General features: G+C 47.1%; 1 protein-coding gene across 1 annotated transcript in view; it reads right to left on the reverse strand.

The window, feature by feature from the left end:
- Positions 1 to 625: 625 nt before the first annotated feature.
- The window catches only part of LOC115317680 (sodium-dependent phosphate transport protein 2B-like), a 45,111-nt gene continuing 18,373 nt past the window's right edge, over positions 626 to 27,363 (reverse strand). Inside the window, exons 3-9 of the mRNA XM_040208235.2 lie at positions 23,075 to 23,266; positions 21,040 to 21,155; positions 19,586 to 19,688; positions 12,296 to 12,438; positions 9,403 to 9,737; positions 5,595 to 5,796; positions 626 to 817 (exon numbers count right to left, since the gene is read on the reverse strand). Coding sequence (XP_040064169.2) covers positions 626 to 817; positions 5,595 to 5,796; positions 9,403 to 9,737; positions 12,296 to 12,438; positions 19,586 to 19,688; positions 21,040 to 21,155; positions 23,075 to 23,266 — 1,283 coding nt within the window. The remainder of the gene's footprint in view (positions 818 to 5,594; positions 5,797 to 9,402; positions 9,738 to 12,295; positions 12,439 to 19,585; positions 19,689 to 21,039; positions 21,156 to 23,074; positions 23,267 to 27,363) is intronic.

The following is a 27,363-nucleotide window of genomic DNA, read 5'->3' on the forward strand; positions in this document are numbered from 1 at the left end:
ATCATTTGGAGTCGATACAAAAAGTACCTAATCTCGATGCCCGAATCTATTCAGGACAAAGCTGCCAGATTTATATGCAGTGATTATTAATCCGAAACTAGTGCCTCCGCTTTAAAAACTAACATAAATCTTCCTCTTCTAGAAAAAACGACGAAAAATAGGCCGATGGTGTTTTATTCAAGATGTATTTTACTCGGAATCTGATTTTCAATCAATTTACTGCCGGGCTACTGATTTTATATCATATAGATTAAATCATTCTTTCAAGGATGCACTATTTTAGTGACGTACTAACGTTTCCTATTTTCTCCCTTAGTTCTTTGCATCAGTTACTGGAACAATCTACCCGACCATATTGTAACTAGGCCCGATTACATTTCATTTAAAAACAGGTGATTCACTTTGAGTAAACTTTGGTTGGTAAAACTGCATCAAAGCGAGAACTTGCTCATAAGCGTTTTGTTTTTGGTGCGTTTAATTTTTACTTGTTGGTTTTATTTATTTATTTTATTTTTTCATGTTCAATTACTTTTTTGCTTTTATTTCCAAATCCCCTCTCATGTAATGTGTCTTCGGATGCTTTTGAGGTTATTAAAATGAAATGAAAGGAACCCAAATCCGCGCGCTATGGGGAACTCGACTTCCCCGACGACACGATTTCGGACTTGAAGGAGACCTCGTTGAGAAAATTCTGCATAAAGCCGATGCGCTCCAGGTGCACGGAGAAGAACTGGTCCATGGGGTCCAGCGAGTGCATCCAGAGGGGCAGGAAGTTCCAGTTCCGCAGCAGTACGGGCAGCAGGCGGGGGCTTTTCCTCTGCAACGAGGTTGACAGGGGACGTCGCAAAATTTGTTCCGGAGGAAAAGAATATTGAAGTGTGCACACTGGATGTTCGTCAAAGATATCGGTGAGATGTAGAGGCGCTGAATGCCCCTCCTCATTCCTTTGCGTAAAGAATATTCATAACCCAGCAATATATTAGGTGTACCAGGCGTATGCTTGACTTAATGTTTGGCTGATTTACGGATAGTTTACGCGGGCTATCGTATGCTGTGTAAAGAGGAATATGGAGAGAGAAAGAAAGAGAGTGAATGGATAGCGCTGAGACAAGAGAATATGGAACACACAAGTGACACAGATATAACCGGGACGGAAATCTCTTACGCGCAAATGAATGGACATAAAGAACTGCCACGCGCATTCACATAAAGTTACACGAGCAAGCGCACTATAGTCGCTCACTGCCTAGGAACTACAGGGCGTGGTGAGTACCAAGCATATCATTACCGCTCTATAACCAACCAGATTGCGTCATTAGCGGACGGCAGCGCCGAAGCCGAACAACGAATCACGAGGCTCAAGCACAAAATAAGCCAGGAGTTTCTTATATTACCAGTGGGCATAGAAGACCTAAAAAAAACATTATAGATACAACGCCATCCTTACATAAATTGCAGTTTCCAAAGAAGGCCACATGAGTCCATAGACGAATCGAAGCCTATCTAAAGCAGGACACGCATGCATCCTGCTTTTTTTTTTTGTCGATGATCCTTTCCTGCTTGGGCTCCTTCGCCGTCTACAGTGTCGTTATATAAATAAATAGATAAATAAGTAATTGTGCATGCTTAATGGCACCATGCGAGAATAGCGCGTTGTTGAGGGTGAGAGTAGAACCCTGGCTTATCGGGCAGAAGATTTAATCCGTTTTAATGGTACAGTGAGCACACTGCTCAAAATTGGGGCTAATTGCTCTCATGATGTGATGCAAATTAGGTTGCAGATCAGCGCAGTTCACTCTTTGACAGCGAAGAAGGGAGGCGAGTTTGTATGTGATGAGCTGCAACCCCTTAGACGAGGTATTTATTCTATATCCAAGCAGCAATACCATTTCTCCTAGTCAGAGTAAGTTAAGAGACTCAATGCCGCAGTGGACAGCCAAAAGGCCTGTTCGCACATAGAGCGGAGCGCTAAGTTATTAGCGCTAGCGCCTTGTCAGCGCTTTAGTAGCGCCTTGTTAGTGCTTCAGTAGCGCCTTGTTAGTGCTTCAGAACGCCTTGTTAGCGCTTGAGTAGCGCCTTATTAGTGCTTCTTGTACGCCGGTTATTGCTGCGGATTAGCGCTTGCACTGCGGTTCCGGTTCCTGTGGTCAAGTGTGCATCAACAGTACCATGGTGGATGTGTGGGACGCTGAAATAAAAACGCGACAAATGCTCTTACACGCGCAGTTAGTCCATATGTGTGTACATGACATAACGCCCAGAACAGCCTTCTGGGTGCGCGAAATCTTTCGCCACCGAGATACTGACGTGTATCAGGCGAACCTTGTTCTCAGGCTGAGGGACCGAGACACAGAGCTCTTTCGAAGGTGATTATTTTGTAACTGCGTGTCTTTGAAACCACAGGGTCACGCATATTGAATAAAAAGCGACGAGGTCGTACCCAATCAATTAGTCGCTCAGAGTTCATGACTCTGGATCGTCCGCCCGACCGTTTGCTAGGAGCGCGGCTCTTTTACTTCCTCTTCTTTCGATGCCAAAGGAAAAACAAGAAGGAATCGGAGTGCACGCGCTCTTCCGCAGCAGCAAGCACGGCACAACGAGCGTGAGAGCGCTTACACTGCGCTGCTGAAGCGGTAACCGAGCGCCTACTGAGGCGCTCCTGAAGCGCTAACTGAGTGCCTATACTGGAGCGATAACCGAGCGCAACGTCACGCGCAAGTCGTTGCCACATAAGCGCTGCTTCCAGCGCTCATGAAGCGCTAACGGAGTGCTCCGCTGTATGTGTGAGCCGGCCTTAAACCTGCCAAGCTGGCGGCTGAACTGCACTCGCCACGTGGTTGCAAAGGTAGTTGCTTAAAAATCCAGTTCAATTTCGCGCGCATTCGATAACGAAACTCGAATGCCAGCAGCCTTTTCGCCTCACACTCCGGGAAAAAACAATAGAGCTATCTCACCATCTAGTTTCTTTGCGTCACCACTGCCGGAATGTATCGTATGAACTGTCTTCTTTCTGCACGCGCGATCACCCCACTCAGGGTCTGCGCGAGCAGAGCACAAAACAACACGAGCCGTCTCGTGCACTGGCACCTGCTTCCTGCGAATTGCAGTTATGGCGGCGTTACGCATGCGTGGAACGCTTAGTGAGATCGATCTCTTGGCAGCTACCTTTAGCATCAATGTTTTATAAAGATGAATGAAAGTCAGTACTTAAGCTGCAATCGCTTTTAAACTATTTAGAAGACATTAAACCGTCGTTCAGGGGAGTGAAAAATCCTATCTTGATAAATTTTCCCGGTACATTGAGCAAGAACTGGGTGCATAGGTGACGTCAGTTTTCTTTAGTGCGGAGATTTTATTGATGTGCTACCGTTCATCAGGCCGCGTGACGTCGATTCCCCTGATAAATTTAGCGGGCAAACTGGATTTACACTTTACATTAATTTCCCCGCCAATTTTAGCGGGCAAACTGAATCGATGTGAATATCACGTGATATCAGATCACCTAACATAAATTTCCCCGTTGACGTGTGGGGAAACTTGATTGGTGTATAGATCACGCGACGTCAGGTCACGTTAAATCAATGGACGTCACGTGACCCGAACACCGATTTAATTTCTTTGCTAAATTTAGCGGTAAATGCACCGAAAAACGGACGGACGGAGAAAATTTGGGATTGCAAGTTCCGTGAGAAGTAATTTTATGCTTTAAAAATTATGAGCCTCAGGATGGCCGGAAGACTAGAATTCTGTAGTAAGGCTCGTCAATACATCAGGTGCTGGGAAAAATCAGCCATCCGCAATAAGTCCTCAATTTGAACAACTTTTGTTCGCGCTTCGTCCATTAAAATGCACGGCGAAAGAGCCGACGTAGAGGTAGGAATAAGAATAGGAATAATAAATTATACAAGAACCTACAGACTCAAGTCAGACAAACAAGAAAATCCCAAGCGAAGCCGGAAGTCAAGGTCACGTTCGGTGGGAACTTCCCTATGGGTTCCCAAGTCCGTTCAATGGCGTTTATCTTTTTTTGGTCATCGTAGGAGGCGTGCCATTCCAAACCAGAAATCTCCTCCGGCTTCACCTCTGGTAGTGCCTCGTGTTGGCTCCAAAAGTTTAATTCCTACCTCCTTGAGAGCCTAGTACGCACCTGGGCCCGTTTGCTCGAAGCGCTAACCGCGGTTAAAGTTAGCCGCAGTACCTAGGAGAGGGATTTTTTAATCACGTGACTGGTTTGATAGGGATGCGGGGAAACATGGCGGTGCCCCGGTGAGTGAGCGCCGCTCGCTTTGGAACTAATATGTCGTTGTAGCTGCAATAATGGGCGCGTTAGTCAACAACGAATGGTGCAGGAGGCCTTCGCTTTGCCTTACCTCACTGCTCGCAGAGCATGACCAATGACCTTGCCGAATTTTTCTAGATTGTCTTTCGATTCTGGCCATTCCTAAGCCTAAATGAACGCGATAATTGTTGGCATGGCAACGTCTTCGGAAAGCGGATTGCCTTGACTGAAGTTGCCACACATGTCACTCAAACCGAAGCTGGACTTGTTCCGCGAATCCATATAAATGCCGTAGTATCAAGCAAACACAACAAAAAAAAAAAACACCCGAGACTGCGGTGAAGACGGAAAAACGTCGAAGGAAAGAAGTCTGAAAAGAACCACACGAGAGCAGCGGCGGCATTGTGAGGGGAGAGGCTTAACGTTGTCGACCCATCTCTTCCTTGTGTACGATCCCTGAGGCGATGACCGGGTTTTTCTTCGGTTCCCTTCCCTTCTGAAATGTCTCAGCGTTCCTTTTCAGACACTAAGCATCTCACACGCAACGTAAATTTACCAGAATCGGAGCCCGTATGAGGGTGAAAATGTCTCATAGGAGAAGCTTCATTCGAAAAGCGTGGAGTTACTGCGGGACTGCACGCAGTCCAGCGGTTGCGGCGATAATAATTAATACAATTTTGGTACTTTCAACCTTGGTACCACGTAGTATATTACCGTTCCTATTATATATATAATAAATTATACAAGACTGCGCTGTTAAAACGTATATTAATGTCGGATAAGCGCGCACAAACACCACCGCGCCGCTCGATGCAAACATTTCTTTCAAGTCGGTGCCAGATATAGTTTCTCATGTAGTTGGGCCATGGCCTTCTGTATTCGACATTGTGACGTAACCACTAGGAGCGCTACGGCCTTATTTCTAGAAGGTGTTGGTCAGGCGTTGCCGGGGGGGGGGGGGGGGGGGGGGGGCGGGTTGCGACCGCTCCTGCTCCTCTCGGCGCCGAGGAACATGGTGGTGCCTGAGGCATCTATATCGTCGGCGGCCGCAACCTTGGCAGTAGCGAAACCTGGCCGTCCAAGCCAGTACACCGCAGACGAACTAAGGGAACAGAAGACCGACATTCATGTTCTTGCATTCATAACTCTTAAAAAGTGCTTAGGTATCTTCCGTGTTTTTAGGTGGGGTTGCTGAGACTTCCTCTAATCACAGTAGTCAAGTCGACGGTTTCAATCTGCATCTATATTCCAGCAATGCGCGTCGCAGCGACCGACAACAGCTCGGCAGCTGAAGTGATCTTAGGCCTAGGCGTACCTGGAGCAAGTTGATGATGCCGATAATGCCGAAGATGCCGATGATTAAAGCCATGGCAATGGGGAACACGACATTGCCAAGGAACGAGAGCAGGAGCACCGCAATTGGGACAAGTAGGAACGTGGTGGCCAAATAGAAGAGCACGAACCAGCGGTACTTCCCGCCTGTCTCGCCCAGCTGATGGGAGATCAGCAGGGGGAACCTGCAAGAGGAACAACACCTTTTTCACACTCCCGCTATTATTTATGCGAAAGGGGCTAAAGTAATAAGACCACCTAGCTACTTTGGCTCACGAGGGCTCATGATCAGTGCATTGTTCATAAAGCCGAGGGACTCGTGTCCCTCCTTGTTTATATTCTTCAGTTTGTGAAGACAACAGAGGATGCATGAATATTACCCATTTCCTACAAAACATGTTTTTGTTGAAAACGGATGATCGCATGAAGCCAACGCGTGGGATGCTATTCAGAAACATTACTTCCTGACAACAACCAATGCTGGTTTATATCGGTGTGGTGATCAATAACTCGTTGAATAGGGCTCGCTGAGGCGAATTTTAAAATGCGCTGAAATAAATTTATAAAAATTCTACAGTAGTATAGCTATGAGAACCACCGATGCATCCAGTTGCAGCTTCGCTCCCGCAAAGTCGCAACAAAGTCCCAGCTACATTCTGTTAAGATAACCGAATGGAAAGAAGAAAGGGTCATCCGGCTTCTTACCACAGGCCTCCTCTTAAACGGGACCTTTTAGACTATCACACTCTTCCTGAATAAAAGACTCATTTAAAGGGGTACTCCACCGATTTTTTGAGCTACCTCAACTAACTATATTTTCTGACTCCCCGGCCTTTACTCTCTCCGGTATGCTATTTAGAATCGCAAAATTCATAATAGTTATTGCGAAATCGGCAAATGAAAATGATGCAAAAACCAACATTCAAATATACGCGCGCTTTTCAGGGCCGTGACGTCAGTGGCAGGCAGGCTTGCTAGTCGAGCAAGCAGCCAAGAAATAGAATATGCCAATCATTTGTTCCGTGCTGGAGCGCGGGTACTGCAGCGAGCTTCCCAAGCATTCATTTGACACTATGAAACTGCTTCGAATCAGTTTAAAACAAAATCTACAGCCCAAAGAGTGAACCCCTGCCTTTCACTGACGTCACTTTTTCATTGTTGCCAGTAGAGACTTCGAGCTTGAAAAACACGGTGAGGACCAAAACTGTAAATTCAATAACTTCGCGAAAAAACAATATTTTGACCTAATATTTGGGATACTATTTTCGCGATGTTTGTTGGTTAGTTTAGCAAAATTTCAAGCAAATCGGAGACAATGAAAAAATCGGTGGAGTAGCCCTTTAATGGCTGCTTTGTCGGACTCTTTCACTTACTTAAAACAGTGGCTGAACCTATAGTTTGCAATCGCGATTATAAGATATCGTAGAATCTATTGCGATTAGTTGGACGTTTAACGAATTTTAGGGTTTAATAATTAATGAGTTACTCTTAAAACCATAGATGAACAAGCCTCCCTCAACATTGTAAAACTCGAGTCTCGGGTTTTACAATGTTGAAAGTTCACCAGCTCGCTTCCATCTTTTCTGCAATTTCTACCCTCCCTGCTTTATGCAAGCTTGGAAGGCACTTGGCCGCGTTTGTTGAACTCTTTTTGTACGGTTATAGATGATTGGGAGCTTGGTATCTTGCTAGCCACACCAAAAGCACTCTGCTCTTTTATCTGACATCATCGGCTACCGCAATAGAAACAGGGGTTCCGCCATAATAAATGCCACCCCGGAAACAACTCGCGTGCAATATAAAATAGTATAATAAACGTAGTATGTACTTTGTCTGAGTTGCCACAAGACGATTTCCCAAGACTTGCGATTGGAGCTTTAGACGAACACACTCTTTTAAAAAAAGCCGGCGTTTGCCCGGATCAGGGCCCGTTTGCTCATCGATTCGGGTGTATCTCTCTCGGCGGATAGCGCACTCGCAAGTGAAATGCTAAGGCCACGGGACTGGCTTCGTTGGGGCACGAAACTAAAGACACTTAGCATTCCAGCCAAATAGATGGAGTAAGTTTGACCTCGCTTCGATTATGAAATTCCGACTTTGCGCGTAAAAAAAAGGCGAAGAGACTTGAAATATAAGTGAAATGAATCGCATTAGTGTAGTGTAGGAGGGGCATGTAAAGCTATTTCTGGGGAAGGCTGTGTTAATTGAGAAATAACGAAAACGACAGGCAAGGCTCACGCCTGCTGAGCGTAATCGGCCGGAACGCTATGTGCTACCCCCATTCTTGGGCAATAACGAGTTGCTAGTAATACATTAATGATAACTAGTTGAAGAGGCTAGTTATCAACAGGTTCAACAGGATAACTAGTTGAACAGGAACAACTAGACGGCGGAAACGACATACGAAAAGTGCCCATTATATCGACCGCAATATTGCGGGCGCAAAATTTAATGTCAATTTATATCTGCGTGCACGACTGCCTCGACGGCTGCATCAATACAACTTAAGATCTACAACGCGTGAAATAATAATATTAAGAAAAAAAAAATAAAACTTTGGGGAAGTTCGTAGGAAGTGAAGCCTCAGCGGAAATGAATCGCCACAGTTTCATGGTGGACCGGCAACGTTCGAAAGCTGTCTCTCGCGTCGTCATTTCATTTTTGACTTTTTTGCTTAGTTTCCTCGGCGATGATTTGTCTGTAGCTGGGAGCGGCTACTCTTTTGGTGCAGAGCCCTCGCAGCAAGCAGCTTGAGAACGAAGAAGTTAGGTCCTACAGTGCCGACTTCGTTGGAAACTAATTAGCCGTATTTCTCATCCAACAAAAAAGGCGGTACTTTGACAGCGGGGACAAAAGTCCAAATATATGCACGGGTAATCAACGGTTACGGTACTTAACGCAAAAACTATAGTTTCCGAGAATTTGTCTCAAAACCTCGGGAGTGTTTTCGCGAAAAACAAGTGGAGGAAAAACGTGCGGGAACTAAAACATTGATGTGGCGAGCTCGTGCCAAACGAAATGTACAAAAACCGGCGTGGAGGGCATCGATATCGGCGAAGCGGCACTATCTAACACTAGGGTTAGACTAACGTGCTTTAGCCACGCCGGCTGCTTTTATAGCTACGACATGCCACAAAAGTTTTTTTTTTGTTTTTTTTTTTTGTTTTATGAAAACTACCGGCATTAACATCATTATGCTAGAACATTCTTGAATATCTACGAAGAATCAAAACTTTAACCCTTGGCAGGATTCGAACCCCGGAGGTCCACGTTATAGGTGCGCCGCCTAGTGGACAGCGCACGCTGCATTATGGGAACCGTTTTTTTTTTTTTGTGCTCTTAAGGTTTATGACGATATTTTTCCGGCCAAAGATGATTACGGCAGAGCCAAATACTGCAAATTGAAATCAGATTCTAAACGCGACTAAGACAACAGGATTTTTTCCATCGTAAATAAACTCTAAATACACATTTTTTCTTAATATTTCGCATTTGTTAAACGCTTCTAGGTTTGCTACATGCCAAACACTCGTCGATTTTAATTTGATAGCCGAGGACGGACTGCGATGATGGCTTCATCCAGAGTGAAGCCTCGGGCGTTGGCTAAAATCGCCAGCCCAACCCCGCTTGTACCAGCCATGCACGTCGGCTTTACGAGTACAACATTTAGCAATAATATGCTATATAATATTCCATACAGCTTTTTTGCATGCAATATTACGAAATATGGGTCGTATGGGTCGTATGTGTCCAATCAGCTGGCATGGTTTATTGCAGAACCTAGTACGCGCCTGAAGAAGGGCACCGGGTAGAATATGAGGATGCCGATCAGGTTGAAGAAGGTGTGGCACAGGGCGATCTGGAGCGCGTTGTTCCGGTGCACGGGGTCCCCGGCGAGCGCGGCCACGATGCCCGTGGCCGTCGTGCCCACGTTCGAGCCCAGCGTGAGCGGGTACACGCGCCGCAGATCCAGCAGGCCAAGGGCGGCGAACGGCAGCAGCGCGGACGTGAAGGCCGAGCTGCTCTGGAACACGAAGGTGATGACGCAGCCCAGCAGCAGGCTCAGGTAGCCCACCAGCACCGACAGCGGGAACTTGAAGTCCCGGTTTATGAAGGCCGTCAGCCTCTGCGCGGGGCCATGCCATGCGTATACGTTGTGGGAACCACGTGTTCCTCGCATCCCTATCTAGGCCTAGCTCAGGCAGGCCGTGTAACGTCGCCATGCGGGGGCGCGTTTCAGATGCGAGGGCGAAGCCGTATTCCCTTATGGACGGCTTTCCCTCGCCCTCCTCGGGTGATTTGCCTAAGGCACACCCCACGGGATCATGACTTGGACGCGTCCGCCCCTCTGGGGAGCCCACCTACATCCGACCCACCCCGGGCGCTTCCGTTCCCGCAGGCTATATAAGACGGCCCTAAACAAACGGGCAGGACTCTCGCTGGGGGCGCTCTGCTCGACGGAGCCTTTCTATCCTTTCTGATCCTCCCCCTCCGTGATACTGTCAATAGTGGCTGCGCGGACTCCGACTGGCGATCCTGTCAAAAGAGACAGCGCCGTCATCTCCAACATTGTTGGCCCTCGGGCAAGCGTGTGACGTTTGAGTCCATAAACACGTCTTCATCCGGACCGAAGGAACCTACTGTGTTTTTACGAGGTACCCCAAAAGGGGAAACCCACAACGTGCGCCATATTATGCACGGACGGCACTGACGTCACATTAGTGGCGGTTGTGGTGACCTTGCGGCTGAACGCGTTGCTCTGCAGGTTGCATTTCGCACTGCAGATTTTGTCCTTCCCTGTAAGAACAAGTATGCGCCAAGAAACTGAGGGAGAGGAGGTGACGAGAGTTTGTGAGGACGTCAGAACGCTACCCTCTGGTTGGAAGTACTTGCTGGTAGACAAAAAGATACAACTGTTTTTGTCTCTTTCATAGCCTCGTACACACTGACAAAACCTGGCAGATTGTCACGAGAAGCGGCCGCCGAAATGGAAAAGGTGGAGCGGCAGACAACCAATGAGGAGAGAGCCACGTGACTGGCACCCCGCTGCGACGAGACGCCGAAACACACTTCTCCCGAGCGAACAAGTGTGTTTCGGGTCCTCGTCGCTGCGAAAGCTGTGCGCTGACGTCCAGGATCCCCGAGAAATGGCTTTTTGATACTCTGCTACCAGACTCTCGCGCTCCAAATCTCCGACCGGGCATTCTACGGCTCCGTCGTCGAACTGCCAGGCTTTGTGAGTACAGAAGAGGATATGTCTCTACCTACTCTTCGAACGCGTTCGAACGCGAACGCGCAACGCTGGACACCGACGTTCGGCAATCGATCGCCTTTAAAGTCCAAGTAAAGACAAATCTAGCTAGCCCTGCGTGTACCCACTAATCATTCCAGTCAAAGCTCGGCGTTCTGACATCCCCACGAGCTCTCGTCTCTTCTGTTTGCCCTCAGTTTCTCGTCGCGTTAGAATACGATGACGTCAGGTGAAGGCCATATATAGTTCTGTATGGCATGCAGTTAACGTCATATTACCCAGCTGGTTGTCATTCCTACGTGTCTTTGCGGAGGAAACGACTTCGCTGGTGCCAAATGTACGCTGAAGTAGGCGCGTGCTCAGCAGCAAGGTCACCACAATGGCAGCTGATAAAACGTCAGTTCAAGTCATGTATACGTCCAGGCAGGGGCAGATTCAGACGGGGGGTTCGGATGTCCTGGTCCCCCTCTTGAATTCTTCATATCTAAAAATTTAGGGCTTGAAAACATATAGTACGCTGACCAACAGCTGACGTCCCCCTGTCCATCTGTCCCCCTGTAGAAATACCTGCGTCCGCCCCTGCGTACAGGCTATTCTTGCTGACACCTTTTTCTGCAAAATGTATCATCATCATATTTTGGCCCTGTGTGCAAACATGCTGGCTTCCCCGTCATCGATCTCTCATTTCTACATCACCCGAAAAGGTTGGCGGTCGGTTCCATGTAACACGAAGGCGTTTCTAAACTCCTTCATTCCTTTCACCTTTGTACTCCAGGCTGTTTTCTCTTGCTGTCCTAAAGTTATTTAATGATGCACCAACTTATGTCGGTGCATCATTCCAATTCAATATTTGTTTTCTGTTTTTTTTTAGGGAATCTATGGGAAAAAGAGTATTTATCACCTTTTCCGCGGTAGCGGCATGATCATAGGAGCACGATAGGGCTCGTTTCCTTCACTGACTATACTGCTTAAGGTATGAGAAATATTTTGTAGATTGGTAAAGTCAACACACAGGCATGTCCGATATTGGGTTTTGGCCGGCCCTTTAACAGAGCTTTTTTGCTCATATAGGGACCATTCGTAGATCGCTCGCAAGGTTAATACGTTGCTTGTGGCAGTTTGTGCCGTCGTTGTGAGCGCGCATTGAGCAAACGCCTCACAGAAATTTAAAAACAAAGTGCAAAGTAAATTTTTTAGCGCCCAATATTTTTATAGATTTACACAGAAAGCATGTTTATTTTGTCATCTGGCGGCCCGGTTTTTGCCCTGGAACATGGGTTTAAAGTTTCGAAGTGCTATATCGTTTCAGCATTCGAAATAACAAAGGTGATGTATCGTCCCACTGGCAGTCAATGAGACTTGGCGTCAGCTCCGCTTCAGGAGTGGGAAGCGGTCGAGGAGATTCTTTACACACCGCGTAGAAACAAACTTGCCTTCACGATGTGGGTCTTAGTCAACTGGGTGAGCATCTTGACTATTAAGAAGAAGCACAGAAGGATGCAGGCCACCGAGAGCACGAGGAGAAGTGCCCCTGTCACCGTGTCGCCCATGTTGAGCCAGTTGAACAGGGCCACGCCTACGATAGGCCGGTTTCGAGGGTGAGCAGGTAGTCCCAAAACTCTGTCTATTTCGGTTCTAACTTGAATTAGCTTATAACAGTTCAACACCGTAGGATAATCATTTCACATGTTTGCTAGGTTATTACAGTCTTCAGCAATAAAAAATACCCATTCGACAATGCAGTTTCAGGAAACTGTGCAGGATTCGCTTTGGCCACAACCACATTGCTTTTGGGAGAGGAAATACCTTAGGCTTTGTTCTATATTTTGTCTAAAAAAAGTGAAAGCCGTTTACGGCTCCCTGTAACGCCGAATTATAGCGCAGCTCTTGAGGAGGATGAGGGGAAGGGCACTGAGGGGAAGGTATATCCTTCCTCCCTCCTCCTCACCTCCAAACCCTGTCTGGTACTCCTCCCTCCGAGCGGCGTCGCCGTCACCTCACGAGAATCACGTGACCTCACAGGGTGATCGTCATCGTCACTGATGATGTCATCGGCATCACAATCGTCATCGTCACTGATGACGTAATCAGTGACGTCATCATGACGTCACGCGTCCCATGATGCACTGCGAGGTTACGCCGACGGTGACGGCGACGGCGACGCCGCTAAAGCCGAAAACGGGTGCCTAAGAGCTGCGCTTTAAAATGAAGTGCATAGCACCAACGTGTTCCTAGCAGCCCGCATTAACTGTCTACGTAAATGCTTCTTTTAATTATTCCGTAGACTGTACAGTTGTCACTAACTTGAACAAAACACATGAACGGTGTTTTATTACATGGCTGCGCTATTCTTGTGGCATTCGAATAGACGAGGGAAAAGCAGCAATTTTGCTTGGCCCGCGATCTACGCTTTTCGTCACCCCGTCGCACTGCGTTACGTAGGTTCGTGTTTTCTGTAAGTAGTTATAAATCCTGAAAAATAACCCCCAAGGCGGTTTATAAAAGTTGGAAGAAAAACAAAATAACGTCCGAGGACACCTAAGCACTTGTTATAAGTTGTGAATGCGAAAGCATGAATGTCGTTCTTCTGCTCTCTTAGTTCGTCTGCGGCGTAATGATGCGGCCGCGTCTGCCGAGGTAGAAGCCGACGGCCGAGCGCGCGCTCTCGGGAAGTGGCCGCGCCGCGCTGAGCTCCGTCGTGCAGCCTCTCCGGAGTTTGCCCGAGCGGGCTGTGCGGCCAGGCCTGCACCGCCGGACCTCTTACCGGCGGCCGGGCCGTTGCGTACGCTGCGCCACCATGAAGATGGCTTCTCTGGTGGCGTTATTTTTTTTAACTACACCGCGAGAGGGCCAATGGGAGACTCGTTCCTTGATGACGCGTGCCAGCCAATGGGAGCCTAGCCATCAAATTTCTGCTACACACGACAGGCTTTACTCAATTGCGACAGGGAAGGTGCCGTTTGGCGCGGCTTCAAAGCTGATGACGTCGGTCCGCTCCATGGTACAGTTAATGCTCTCGCATTAAAACCTAATTGGAATTGTTCTTTAAGGCTTCGCGGAAAGAAAATCTTTATCTGCAGTTTTATTTTGTAATACTCCCTGAACAAGGCCCACTGAACTATCTGCGAGGCTATTTTTTTAATTAGGAATTACACCTCTCATGTTGTTCTCATTTGTTGTTGGTACCAGTTCATTTTCCATGTTCTTAGGAGCTTCGACAAACCCATACCTCGGTCCGGTTGTCTTCACTGTAAGCATCGATACACGCCGATTTTTTCCGACGCCAAAATTTGACACCGAAAAACACCGAATCTGTGGGGAGATATATCCTCTCCACCCCCCCCCCCCCACACACACACACAGACACAAAAAGAAAAAAAAAAGAACTTGAAGAAAAATAAGCCCCCAAAAAACGGAGCACCCTATGTATGAGTGACATTGTCAGTCATAAGTGACTGACAATCGGCCAGTTATTTGATGGCTCATATATTAGGGAGATGAAATACCGACAGAGTGAGTCACCCCAATCATTGACGGTCTCGGCAGTTGCATAAAAACATTCACGCGCAAAGGTGGCGATAAGTGTAAATTGGTCGGCCGGAAAATTGTTGCAGTGTTTGCGGTCGAGACACGATATCGACATTGAGCGAGCGGTGTCCCCTGCTCAGGCTGTTTCATTGAGCAAGTTATCATGGTTGCAGTTTTGCTGCCGCAAGGATTGTGCTCCCATGAGATAAGGCAGCGTTCGCGTGTCATTTTGGTGAGAACTGCCCATCTTGGGTCCTTTGAGTAGAAGGTCAGGCATGAAGATAGCCAAACGTTTTCGACAACGACTGTCCAACATCTCAGGTCATGATAGTTCAACCTCCCAGACAGTTAGAGACTATCTCTAAACCCAATGATGAGTCAAGAGAAGTAGTAACCAAATGTGAGCGACACAGACAACGACTACCTTAAAAGCGACTTAAGATTTAATTGTAAAAACTAAGATTCGCAGGTTGCTGCCGGCCTCTGGCATGACTATAGATATGCATTGGCAGTGCATTTTGTTTTTTCGAAGGGGGTTTACGGTTTTGAATATGCATACAGTGTCTAAAGTTTAAGGCTTCTACCCACTGATATAAGATGCAGGGCAGTAAATATAGTTTACAAATAGTGCTACTTGAAGTATTCTTATTGATCTAGTGTTTCATATAACCCACATTTGTTGGCACATATACACCAACTCAACTCTCCTACGTCACGCCGCGCTGGTGGCGCGTCGGGCGCACTTCCGGTCTGGGGCGGTGGGCGGAAGTCGCCGTGCGAGACATGCATTCCTGTGTTCTTTTGGGAGAAACCAGACAAAAAACATACTTTTTCGTCAAAATGCTCCGACGGGGGCTGTACCAAGAGAGTCTGGAAAGGTTTGAAGATCAGTTTTCATGTGTTTCTGGCCCCTCCGTCCGTCCGAGAACGTGGATAGTAGCCGTGAAGAGGGCATACCAGACGCTGTCGCAATACGATTGCTTGTGCGTGCAACACTTTGTGGTCGCCAGATTTATTTGTTTTGTTCCAACATGAACGATAGAAAACCGCCAAGTTGTCGGACCACCCAGGGATTCAGTGCGTCTTCAAATTCACACGGCCGCCTGTTCGTTCGAACTTTCGTCCGCTCTTTCAAACTTGTCTGCTTTTTGTCATCTGCTCGTTCAAACAAAAACCGGCCCGTAGACCAATCTTTGACCCGGTGATTGCAATAAGAAGTAATTTCAGGCCTCAAAAGAATTAGTAGGCTCGGTGTGAGCAGTAGATACGAGATGTTGATCAATGGTACCAGTGGCCATCATCGATTTGCTACGCTTGGTCTGTTCCCGCTTCCGATTTTCAGTATCGACGTCGATCATCGCCGCTACCTTCCACACTTTTGCAGCACGAGTGACGTCGCGACCTAAAAGCTAAAAGAATCTCATCATGGTTTTGGCGTCCATTCTGCGGCGTTCATGCGAATGAATCGCCGCACATGAAATTATTTACGCAAAGTTTAGCGGCGTAATGAGCCTTGATAATTTCGCTCAGGCGATTAAAGTGGTAAGACATTGCTATGAGGACGTAGAATCGACAATTCTAACGCGAAAAAGAGTATGCAGACTCACACAGACGCTGACAACGTGACATACCAATGGTTTGTTGACGCGTGACGCGGTGCTTCTTGCCCGGACTCCATTGCGCATGCGTTAGAACTGTCGTCTGCTCTTTCAAACTTGTCTGCTTTTTGTCGTCAGCTCGTTCAAACGACAGCGGCCCGTAAACCAAACGTTGACCCGGTAATTGCTAGAACTATGTGCAGGCCTTAAAACACTTTTGAAGGTTGCTTGGCGTAAGTAGGCTAAGTGTAAACGGTGGATACAAGAAGATGTTGATCATTGTTACAAGTGGCCATCACTGACTTGTAAGGCCCGATTCTACTTGCGGTTTTCAGTATCGACGTCCACCATCTCAGCTACGGTCTACGCTTTTGCAGCCCGAGCGACGTCGCAACTGAAAATAGCGACCAGAATCTCATTGTGGGAGTCAGGCTTTGGCGCCTAATCTGCGGCGTCCACGTGAAATGAATCGCCGCACGTCGCATTATTCACGCAAAATTTTGTCTCGTTAATTTTGTTGAAGCCGCTCAAGTACTCAGAAATTGTTAGGAGGACGTAGAATCAACAATTATAGCGCGAAAAAAAGCACGGGGACTCCCATCGACGCCGACTACAACGCAATTCAATGGTTTGTTTATGGGCGACGGCGGGCTTCTTGCCCACCGCCCACCGCGCATGCGCGGCGCCGGTGGCGTCCGCTAGGGGCGCTCCGGTTTGTTTGTAAACATGAGTTGGTGTATACACTGTAAACAGTAGGTAACATCATCAAATATCCTAGAAACCTGCGTATGATATAATAGAGAAAATTAGGAGCTCGGACGATATTAAGCTTTGAGATATGCTAGACTAAAATGAGCATCCTTGTCCATAGAGGTGATCAGCGGCTACATCTTGGCTGCAGCTGGCTTGGTACATTTGTGGTATTCTGCTGACTTAAATTTGGAATTCACGCCCAGCTGGAACACATTGAACAGGAAACAACGGAAGTAGATAAAGACGGTTTAAGGCTTACAGAGACACGCCCACGGCGTGCGCTACGCTGATTCTCGACGAAATGCACTAGCATTTAGCGCTTGCACGGCTTAGGAACGAGCACGGGTAGGAATGAGAAGGCTTTGCGAACGGCGCCCGACTCAGCGAAGTGTGGGAATTCCAATCTTGCGACTGTCCGCACACTGTTATGTTCGGATAGCGAATCTGTTCTCTCGGGCGTCGGCGCTTTCGGGTGCAGCCACCGCAGCTTCCTTCGATCACCGCTTACGGTACGCGTAATATTGTCTTCGATGAACCAATCTTTCCTCCCCGGTGTCGGTGGTTTCGTGTACGTTGTCGCGTACGTTGTGCCACCACCATGGCCGTTGAATTACCTTCTCTCCCGTTCTCGCGGCACGTCATGGGAAGCGCTACAGAAGACACCTTCTGTCTTGCAAGAATTAAAGTAAGCGCAACGAGCGAATCAACTTAGCAGAAGAGCATGGCCGGAACCGCAAATCGGCCTCACAAAACCAGTCCAGTACAGTCCGAACCTCGATCGACTGTCTAAACGAACGACGGCTGCATGCACCGGAGCAATAGATGATGACGCATTTAATAGATTTAAAGGAGTTTATTGTAGACTGCTTCCGGCTGTCCCACAAAGCTCTCCGAAACCCGCTGTACGAGATCCGTAACTCTATGCATAGAGAGCTAGCGGCGGGCATACGCAGTATCGGCTTTTTCGTTGCGCGGAGCATAGCTGATGGTGAAACATGGTCTAAGGCAGCTCCTTATTGAAATCAAACATAGAGGAAGTACTTAAGGCGCGACACAGATTTGCGTTTGACTGCGTTTGAGCGCGAAACGGCGTTTCTGCCATAGGTAGCAGTCGCCTGAGGAACAACGCTCACCGTCGCGCAGTGCTCTCGCAACGTGCAAAAAAAAAAGAAGTTTATCGAGTTACACTTTCGAGCGCGGCAACGCTGACGAAGTGGTGCGGCATACCAATCAGAAGCCGAGGAAAGAAAGGGAAGGCTCGGGAAGGGGGGGGGGGGGGGGGGGGGGTGCTTGACCATACTCATTGGCGTCGCGCATCATTTGCCCATCGGGTGACGGTATTTTGCTTTGCTGGTTAGGGAGTGGTATAAACCCACGATCAGTTTTTTTTTTGTATTTTTTTAATGCGAAAGCATTAACTGTTTCGTGGAGCGAGCCGACATCATCAGTCTAAATCCAGAGAACGGCACCTTAAATCCTTTCTCCAAGTTTAGCCAGCTCCCAGCTATGAAACCATGCGAAAAGCCTGGACACGGCACCTAGCTTCCCCGATCCGAAAGGAGCGAAGGAACGCTGATAGAATCTCGGCTTCGGTCCCCATTGGCTAGCGCGCGTCGACGAGGCTCCCATTGGCCGCTGCGCTTCAGTTTGAATGATCGCTCACCCGATGGCGTTGCGTGTCTGCAAGGCAGCGGCTCCACCGTTCCACGCCCAAGGTCAGCGCGCCGGCACGCTGTACGCCGCTGACGAAAGAAGGAAGCGAAGAGCGGCGTGCGTGGTTTCGCATTCACAACTCGTAAGAAGTGCTTAGGTGTAACTCGAGCCTTTTTTTAATTCTTTTCCCCATGACTGGCGAGGATTTGAGCTAACAAAAGTCGCGAAAGACAGCAGGATTGCTTTTAAAGCTGACGACCAGACTCGAGGTTCTGCAAGGCAGAAGATCCTCCTCACCATGGGGGAGGAGGAAACAGGCAGCGGTGGACAGGGTAGAAGGGAGAGAGGAGGAAGCGAGGAAAAAGTGGAGAGCGCGAACTGGTCGTCGACCTTTAAGCCCGGTCATGTAGACGCCGTTTCCGGGTACCGCCATTTTCGCCGTGGATTTCGCTTACGATTAGTGAACCCCAAAAAGCCGATAGTGTGTTCTTATTGGCTCTTGATTGCAGTCGACTTCATTTCGAAGAAACTACGTATACAACCATTGAGCAAACACGCTCCTCAACTTTCTGTATCAATCTCTCTGCAACTCAACGTACCGCGCTCGAACGGAAATGTGTGTATGAGAATTTAGCTCATTTAGTCAGCATAGTTTTGTCCTCCCACAATTTTATTAAGTTAACTATATTCTGCGTAGTTCTCAGCTTGTTTCGTACGCATTAAACTATTATCGAGCGCTTTTGAGTTTTTCTATTATAGCATTGTCAACCAGTATCTAAATTAATTTGGGGGATCTGTGGGCTCCGCCGTTTGGAGGGCCCGCAGCACCATGGAGCTCGCGCTGCAGAACCCAGTAACCTATAGTTCAATCCCCACCTCTGCCAGTTTCGATCTGGATGAGTCAAATGTCTTGTTTCACTAGTGCGTGATGCACGTTAAAGACCCCACGCTTGTAGGGGTACTACACTAGCTAATTTTCACATCTACAGCTGACACACTGGACGCACACTGCTCACTAAGTTCCGGCTGTTTAAACAGACACTCAACATAATTAAGTGTCCAAATCCTATGAAAATGCGACCAAACACTATTCCACCCCTCCTCCGATGTAGTACATCGAATCTCATGGATATCTGGAACAGTCTCCGAAAATGGCGAACCGTCGAGTCACCAATTTGCATGTCTACTTACATCTTTTGATGCATTCGTCACCTTCCTTTTTACAACATTCCTTCAGAAGGGAGCTATTGGTCGGATGGCCCAGGACTATGTCCTTCAGTACATCTTTGTCCAACTGGAAATAAAGTGCGATGCAACAATTATAATTCCCTCGGCACATCTCTGGAAAAGTTGTCAATGTTCATGCTGAAGATTTCATTTACGTACTTCACCGGCTCAGCTACCGACAGGGTAATTTTATAGTCCCCTACAGGATGGGAATAACAGGGAGGAGTTTCCTTCGCCCCGCCTCTAGCGTGAGCTTTCTACCTTTTGACAACGCTTCTACGCCTCGTGAGTTTCAAGCGTGCACAGGTAGCGAAAGCACGGTGCAAGGCAGCGAAGAAACGCACTGCCTTTTTTACCTTGTCAGCAACTTTACGGAGAGAAACTGAGAGAGAGGAGGAAATGAGAGCGCGCTGTGACGTCCGATTGCCGAGCTTTCTCTGCAAAGATCGTTGGGTAAAGCATATCTAAAATGTACTTGAAGTAATGGTGAAAGTAAATGAGAGGTCATATACTTTAAGTAAAGTAGTATGTACACCGGGTGAAATGTACTTAAAGTAAAATTCTGTGAATGCAATGCACTTCCAAAGTAAACTGCGAGAACTCTTTAACGACATATTTTACGATGCCCTTTCAACGCATGCCAGTTTAAAAGCTGGTATGCATTGCGCCAGGAGGTAATCGGGGGCGCATCAGCTATTTCTGGAATTGGCGGACTGGATAACGTTGGATAGGAGAGGGCAGACGTCAGGCCCGTAGTTTCAGCAAGCAATCCCTGATGGAGGAATGTTCTCCTGCAATCTTTTTAATACCCTAGCTCGCGCCGACCGAGTGAGAAAGTAGCGAGAGTTAGAAATGCTGCGGGAAAGACGCCCCCTGTACAAACGGAGCGATGCGTCGTGTGCTCGTGTTTCTGGTGCGAGAAGAATATCCCTAGCGGTATTCTTTCACATAGACAAAGCATAATTTGTGATACCATTTTAACATGACCAAATTCAGGGAATGTACTGTGAAGTCGAGAGTTGCACTTTCTTCGGAAAGTGCCCCAAAAACACTTCAAGCGAAGCACACCTGCATACTCAGAGAGTGTACATCAAGTCAAGTACACATCTTCTAAACCTTGGATAAAGTAGTACTTTATCTGCGCTTAGAAAGTAAAGCAGACGCAAAGCTAGCGGCCTTTGTCTCTAGACACTGTCTTTCCCCAATCAGCGAGAAGAAGAACGTCGTCTGCTCCTCGCGCAATATCTCGCGCTCGAACGGATTCGAGCAGAGAATAGAGACAAACGGAGCCATAGCCTTGGCGTGTACTCACTATAATTCCAATCAGAGGAGTCAGGAGCTCTGACGTCACCGAGCGTTCTCATCTCCTCGTTTCCCTCAGTTTCTCACCGTATAAGAAAAGTTGGACGAAAGCTCACCTGCACAATGAGCTTCACAATCGGTTTGGTGACGGCGGAGAGGTACTCCGCTTTCTTCATGTTCTGCCCCTTGTCGACGATTACGACGAACTCTCCGGAAATCGACTCCAGCAAGTCTGCGAAATGAAGGAACTTCAATGCCCCGTAAAATAACAAAAAAAAAAGAAAAGAAAAGCAAACAAAATTTTACGAAAATATCGATCCGACCACCGTGATTTGTGAAAACGTACTTGACAATTAACGAACACATGTTTTCCTTTACAGGGGTTCTTAGTTTGGGAGCATGTGGAAGAGTTGGGTACGGATTTGCCGGATGGGAGCATTTAGTCACCTACTCAGTTGAACCGATTGACTCCAGTGATGGAGTATAAAGTTTGCGTGATCCCCCCCCCCCCCTTCCCCCCCTTCCGCACCCACCAAAAAGTATACCACTGAGCTTGTCGTTTTTAGCTGAACGTACTTTTCAGTTATACAGATGGGCGCTTTCATTTAAACTCAAAACGCTGTCACTGAGATCTAATCTTTACCAAAAGTTTGTTTTTGGAGCATTCATGATTTGAAACTCAGTGCAAACGGCAAGACTGTCGGAAGTTTCGTTTTTCAATTATTGCCCATTGAAGCCACCGGGACAAAAGCTGACGTTTTGTGTCACCTGTCGGAGATCGCTTGTTTGAGGGCTTGCACTTTCGTCACCTCTCCAATTTCTGCACTAGGGCTCTTCTGTGAGACTGTCGGAATAGTAATGATTAGGCCTAATCGAGTGAAGAAAAAATATTTTAAAGTAATTTCTACAAAATGAAAAATGTGAAACGGTGTGAAACGCTTGAATAAACAAATCTTCTGAAAAAGCAAAAAAAAAAAAAAAGCTACCAAACTCGGAATCCAAAATACTTTTTTTTGCCTATTTAATACAGGCACATCAAGGTAAACAGAAGATATAATAATATGTTTGTATATTCGTGAATGAAGATTCAACCTTGTCAGGTGGCCGGTGTGAATGCGCCCTCGTGTGGGTGCTATTCTGGCCAACAATATAGCGTGGATAAAGTTAGTTACCTCATGTTCGTAATTATCTTTAAATTTAATCAAAAATATGTTATAACAGAAATTACGTTTCTTATATTAGGTTCTTTGCTACTATACAGCCATGAGTCACGCACCATGCAACACCACAACAAATCGAAGGCTTAAAATGCTACGCAAATTAAGGGGTACTATAAAACATAATCCGGCAGAAATCAATGGCAATAAAACATGAGTATAAGACTTAACGTAGTTATTTTATAGGTCACACTCTTTACGGAGGTTTCAAGGATTAATGAGTCAAAAAGTAATCTTTTGCACTCCGTGGATTACAGTTGAGAAGACCCACGTACTCAATTTTATTTATATGCAGTTCAGAGTGCAAACCACTTCCTATTTACTCTTAAATTTCACAATATGTTGTAAATTGTGTTGCTTATAAAATAAATAGCTTATAGGTATGCTCTACTTCCATCTATTCTTGAGGATTATGTTTAGTTTTACCCCTTGATTTATCTCTTTATTTGTTCAGTATTTTATGCGTTGAAATGTTTGTGCTCTTACGTGGCGTGTGACTCGCGGCAGTATAGTACTAAAACAACCCAATGGTTTTGGGCATTCCGCCATGGTGTGATTATTTCATACCATTTATTAAACGTTCCAACGACCGATTCGTCATCTAAATCTACTTATCGAGTGAATCTTCAGACGTTGCTGTGAGCAGATGAATGGATAATTATGGCCGAACCTTTTGAATTTGATTTCGGCTGAGTGTAGGTTGTATAAATTAGCTTTAGGTGCAAACACCTTTGTAAATTAACGTCATGCCAGAGCAGCGGCGCTAACCTTGCCACGCAACAGCGCATACGCTTTGCTTTCTGAACAGGAAGTTCCTACGCAGAAGCAGCGCTCACAGGGATCAAACCCTATTGTTTGAGAACAGTAAGTTGGTATAGTCATCAGGTGAAAGGTTAACCATTTCCATTGTCTGGAATGTGCGGCAATGACTTACGGAAAGCGACCTCACAGGGAAGCAGAAGTATGACATTGAGCCAGTTGAAGACGTCGTGGATAGTAGCAGCGGCAAATCCTCGGCGAAACTCCTCCCGGCGCTTGATGTGCATCAGCGAAACCATGGTGTTGGTTACCGAGGTTCCAACGTTGGCGCCCATGATTATAGGCACGGCGTGCCGGACAGTCAGTACTGCGAATAGCATTCGTTGTCAGAATCGATAGCCGCTTCTATCAAAACTAGTCATCCTTCATTATTATCGTATATTGGTACTGAGCTTGTGGTTAATCCAATAAAGGTCCGGATCCAACTAGAGTCGATCTCGCCCACACAAGCGTTTTGTTAGCCTCATAAGTGGTAGCGAGATTTGTATTATTTAGAGACGACATATTCCACATAAATCACCCACACCATTAATAGGTGGTAACGTTTTCCTGGGGGATTCCATTGAATCTATAACTTTTGTTTACTTTTATACATGGCTATATTGTTCTTAAGTGTAATGTTTTCGTTCTTTAGTGTTTTTGGTAGTATTTATGCAGTTAAAACTTTTATGTGACCATTCCTATCAAGGTATAAATAACTAAAATAATCCGTATGTATTAGTTCTGAGGCTCGCTGCAATATCGGTTGAAAAAAATCTGCACTTTACCATAGCCTTCTTCAATTACCATAAGATGTGTCTTTCAATGGTGCATTTCACCACTGCAAATTTCATGGCGGAGCCTCCTCTAAATTTTTTTTAAAAATTTGTAGCCAACACGTTTGCCACGGTGAACAGTGCACGACGGCGTACACGACCGAGTTTGAAAGGACTATGCTTGTGGCGCCATCTCCCGATAGGTGCAACAAGCAGACGACTGTGTCGTCTGTTCGCTGCACCTACCGAGAAATTCCGCCGAAGTCACCACCCTTCCTAACTCGGCCGTTTGCATCGTCGTCCGCCGTCGACCATGGCAAGGATATCGGTCTCAGTTTTCACTGTAAGGAAGTTACGCCTTGAAATTTTCCAAGTCAAACTGAACCGCCCAAATTCATCTTTGATGAAAACTGCAAATGGTTACGCGCAGGTACTGCACTTTTGGCCGATTTGAGATTTAACTTCGGAATCGATACCCACCCTATACTATATATCATCAATATTACTTACATTCAATATGATCACATAGGGTCCACTCACTTCATCCCAAGATATTACATACCGAGACATTTCATCACAGACACTTTAGCCCAAAGTCGTTTCGTTCCAAGAGGTTTCATCCCTAGGCGTTTGATCCCATGGACGTTACATACCAGGATGATTCATACTTTGGATTGACCCTGTCACACTTCATATTAGGATACTTCATTCCAGGACAGTTAATACCAAACACTTCATACCAAAAGTATTTCGTCCCAAAACATTTCTACCGTGAAGTTCTATGCAAGTGGCATCTAATACCCAGACTTTTCATGCCACATTACTTTGGGGCACTCACGAGTTGCTGAGCTCGTACAAGTAGAGATACTTCGTTTAAGGATACTTCATTCCAGTGCAGTTAATCCCAGACATTTCATACCAAAGTTATTTCAGTCCAAGATATTTCTTACTAGGACGTTCTATGCCAGTGTCATCTAATGGCCAGACATTTCGTACAAGATTAATTTGGTGCACCCACGAGCTCCTGAGCTCGTGCAAGGGGAGATCTTCCACACTATTCTTTGCGGACCACAATAGCCTTTACGTCTGGCACTAGCCAGGGGGGGGGGGGGGTGTTTTTATGTTGGAAACGCTGTATGTATCATAACGTCACCTGGCAACGAAGCACTGACATAAAAAAAAAACACTTTTCGTTCAAAGTTCGAGCGGATTGGTCGGCCCTTTCTTAGTGTCCTCAGGACACCACATAATGTCGACGAGTGAAGACCATTGAGGAACCCTGTCGGGCCTGCTATTGCCTTCTGTGATCTCTGCCGGTGAACGGATGCCATGTTCAATTACAGTCCGTCACCAGCCTCGTTCCTCGCTACGCCGGGGCCAGCCTGCGTGCCATGGCGGCAGTGAAGGTTAGCCTGCCTCAATTACTTGGAAGCTGTTGGCGGCGATGACTTTACTCCAAAACGCTGGAAGGCTATTCTGCTCAATGCGCTGGGCCTGGAAGGACAGCAGAACTAGAAAAGTGTAGCACCGACCACTCCGGCATCGGCCATCAAAGAAAAAGAAAAGGAAGGAGTCACTAAAGGGCTGACGAAAAGAACGCATTCAACGAAGCACTGGCTCTGCTGGACAACCACTTCTCGACTACGACGAACGAACTGGTGGAGAGACATCGTCTTCGTCAGCGCCGTGAAATGCCAGCTGAAGCCTTCAAAGTCTACGCCGCAGCCCTCCGTGAGTTGTCGTCGGACTGCAGCTTTGGAGAGTTCGGCTGACAAGACTTTACGGAATCAGCTGTTGGAGGGGGCAGCGTCGCAACAGATACGCGAGCGATTGCTTTTCGAAAGAACGAGTCTGACACTAAACCGCGTGGTCATCCTCGGCAGGCACATCGAACAGACGCAGCGAGAGCTGAAGGAGCTCAGTGCGCAGTCGAACCATTGCAGTTCGACTGCGCACCGCACGAATGCGAAGAAATGCCCGGCCGGAGACAATACTAGTCGCAACTGCAACAAAAGAGGGCAATTTGCTGCGGTGTGCAAGTCGAAGCTGAGGTACGAAGGTCGGCAGAAATATCATGCAGCGAACGAATGGTCGGCGACCACGAACTCTGTCACGATTTTGAACCTGAACCCTGACAACATGCGAGGAAAAGGGATCTACGTTGACATCGACGTTGACAACGTAATGTTGCCGTTTCTGGTCGACACCGGCTCGTCTGTTTCACTTCTTAGTGAAGATATTTCCGCAAGCACTTCGCTGGCCGCTCGCTGACTGACGCTACGGTGACGCTGCTGAATTACTTTAAGAAGCGCATCCCAGCTAAAGGCTGTTTTTAGCTGAGGTGGCCTACAAACACACACGGACGTACGTTTTGTTACATGTTGTACAGCGTGGAAAGTCACTTCTTGGATTGGATGCCATTCAGAACCTGCAACTTAACATCCACGGCGACACGCTCAGCTGTCTACAAGCTGACGCGCACTCTGCAAGCTGTCGTGCTACCAGTGAATCTACGTGGTAGATTCTCACATCTTTTTTTCGGGCGAGCTTGCTCTGGCCAAAGGCTTCGTCCATCAAGTCAAGGTTCGTACGACGGTGAAACCAGTTGCCTCGAAGCTACGTAGATTGCCCATTACGTTGGGCGAACAGGTGTCTGAAGAGTTGCAACGACTGGAACGTCTCTTATACAATCTTGTGCGCAACAAAGACGAGGACAAAAGGAGAGAAGAGGACACAACAAGGCGCAACTTTCAACTGAATTTTATTGAAAACGTGTTCCGGTATATATATAGTCTCAACCATCGTCGTAAAGGAAAAATAAACACCATGACAGAGCATAACTGGGAAACAACACTATCTCGTTCTCAGGAAAAACAATTCCTTCTCCGATAATGCGATCGACGGCATAGCTTCGTGAGCGTCTGCCGAAAAAGCCTCCTGCACAGTCGACTGCGCTTCACATGCCCGAGGGACTCCATCTACCAGAAGACGTCCAGCAAGTTCTACGTCTTGGACCCAAGTTTGCTGTCGAGCCAAAAAAGTCGCCACCCGAGCTGCTGTCTCTGGTTCGAGAGGTGTCGAGGCGCGTCCCTGAACAGGACTCTGCCCGCTGCGTGTCTGAGGGTGTTGACGTCGTCCGTTCCTGCAAGCCGGCTGCTACCAAGGTACCCGTAAAGCGGGCGCTGACATACCTGAAAGACAATTCCCTTTGCGTCTTACCTGCTGATAAGGAGGGAGGCTTTGCGGTTCTTTCACATGGTATGTACAATGAGAAAGCCCTGGAAGCTGTTGAGAAGGTGTTTAATTGCCATAGAAGTGTGTCGCTGCCAAAACTAAAGTCAGAAGCCAGAAATCTGTGCAAGGAACTTGAACTCGGTAGTGTTGTAAGGAGCATTGAAAAGAGTACGCGCGAGTGTTTAGATGTTTTCTTCAGTGCCAAAACCCACAAACTAGAAATGCCCTTACGCGTAATAATTTCCGAAAGAGGCACGTGGCAAAAATCAATCGCACTATATCTTCAAGAGAAACTTAACATGCTACACGTTGACGACCCTTTTCTCGTCAGAAGCTCAGAAGAAGTGCTAGACTTCGTAAGAACTCAAAAAGGAAACGCTCTGAGGGCGTTTTCGGTCGATGTGAAAGACCTTTA

This window comes from Ixodes scapularis, unplaced genomic scaffold (assembly GCF_016920785.2).
Source record: "Ixodes scapularis isolate PalLabHiFi unplaced genomic scaffold, ASM1692078v2 PGA_scaffold0__279_contigs__length_252992795, whole genome shotgun sequence".
In the NCBI taxonomy this organism is placed as follows: Eukaryota; Metazoa; Arthropoda; class Arachnida; order Ixodida; family Ixodidae; genus Ixodes; species Ixodes scapularis.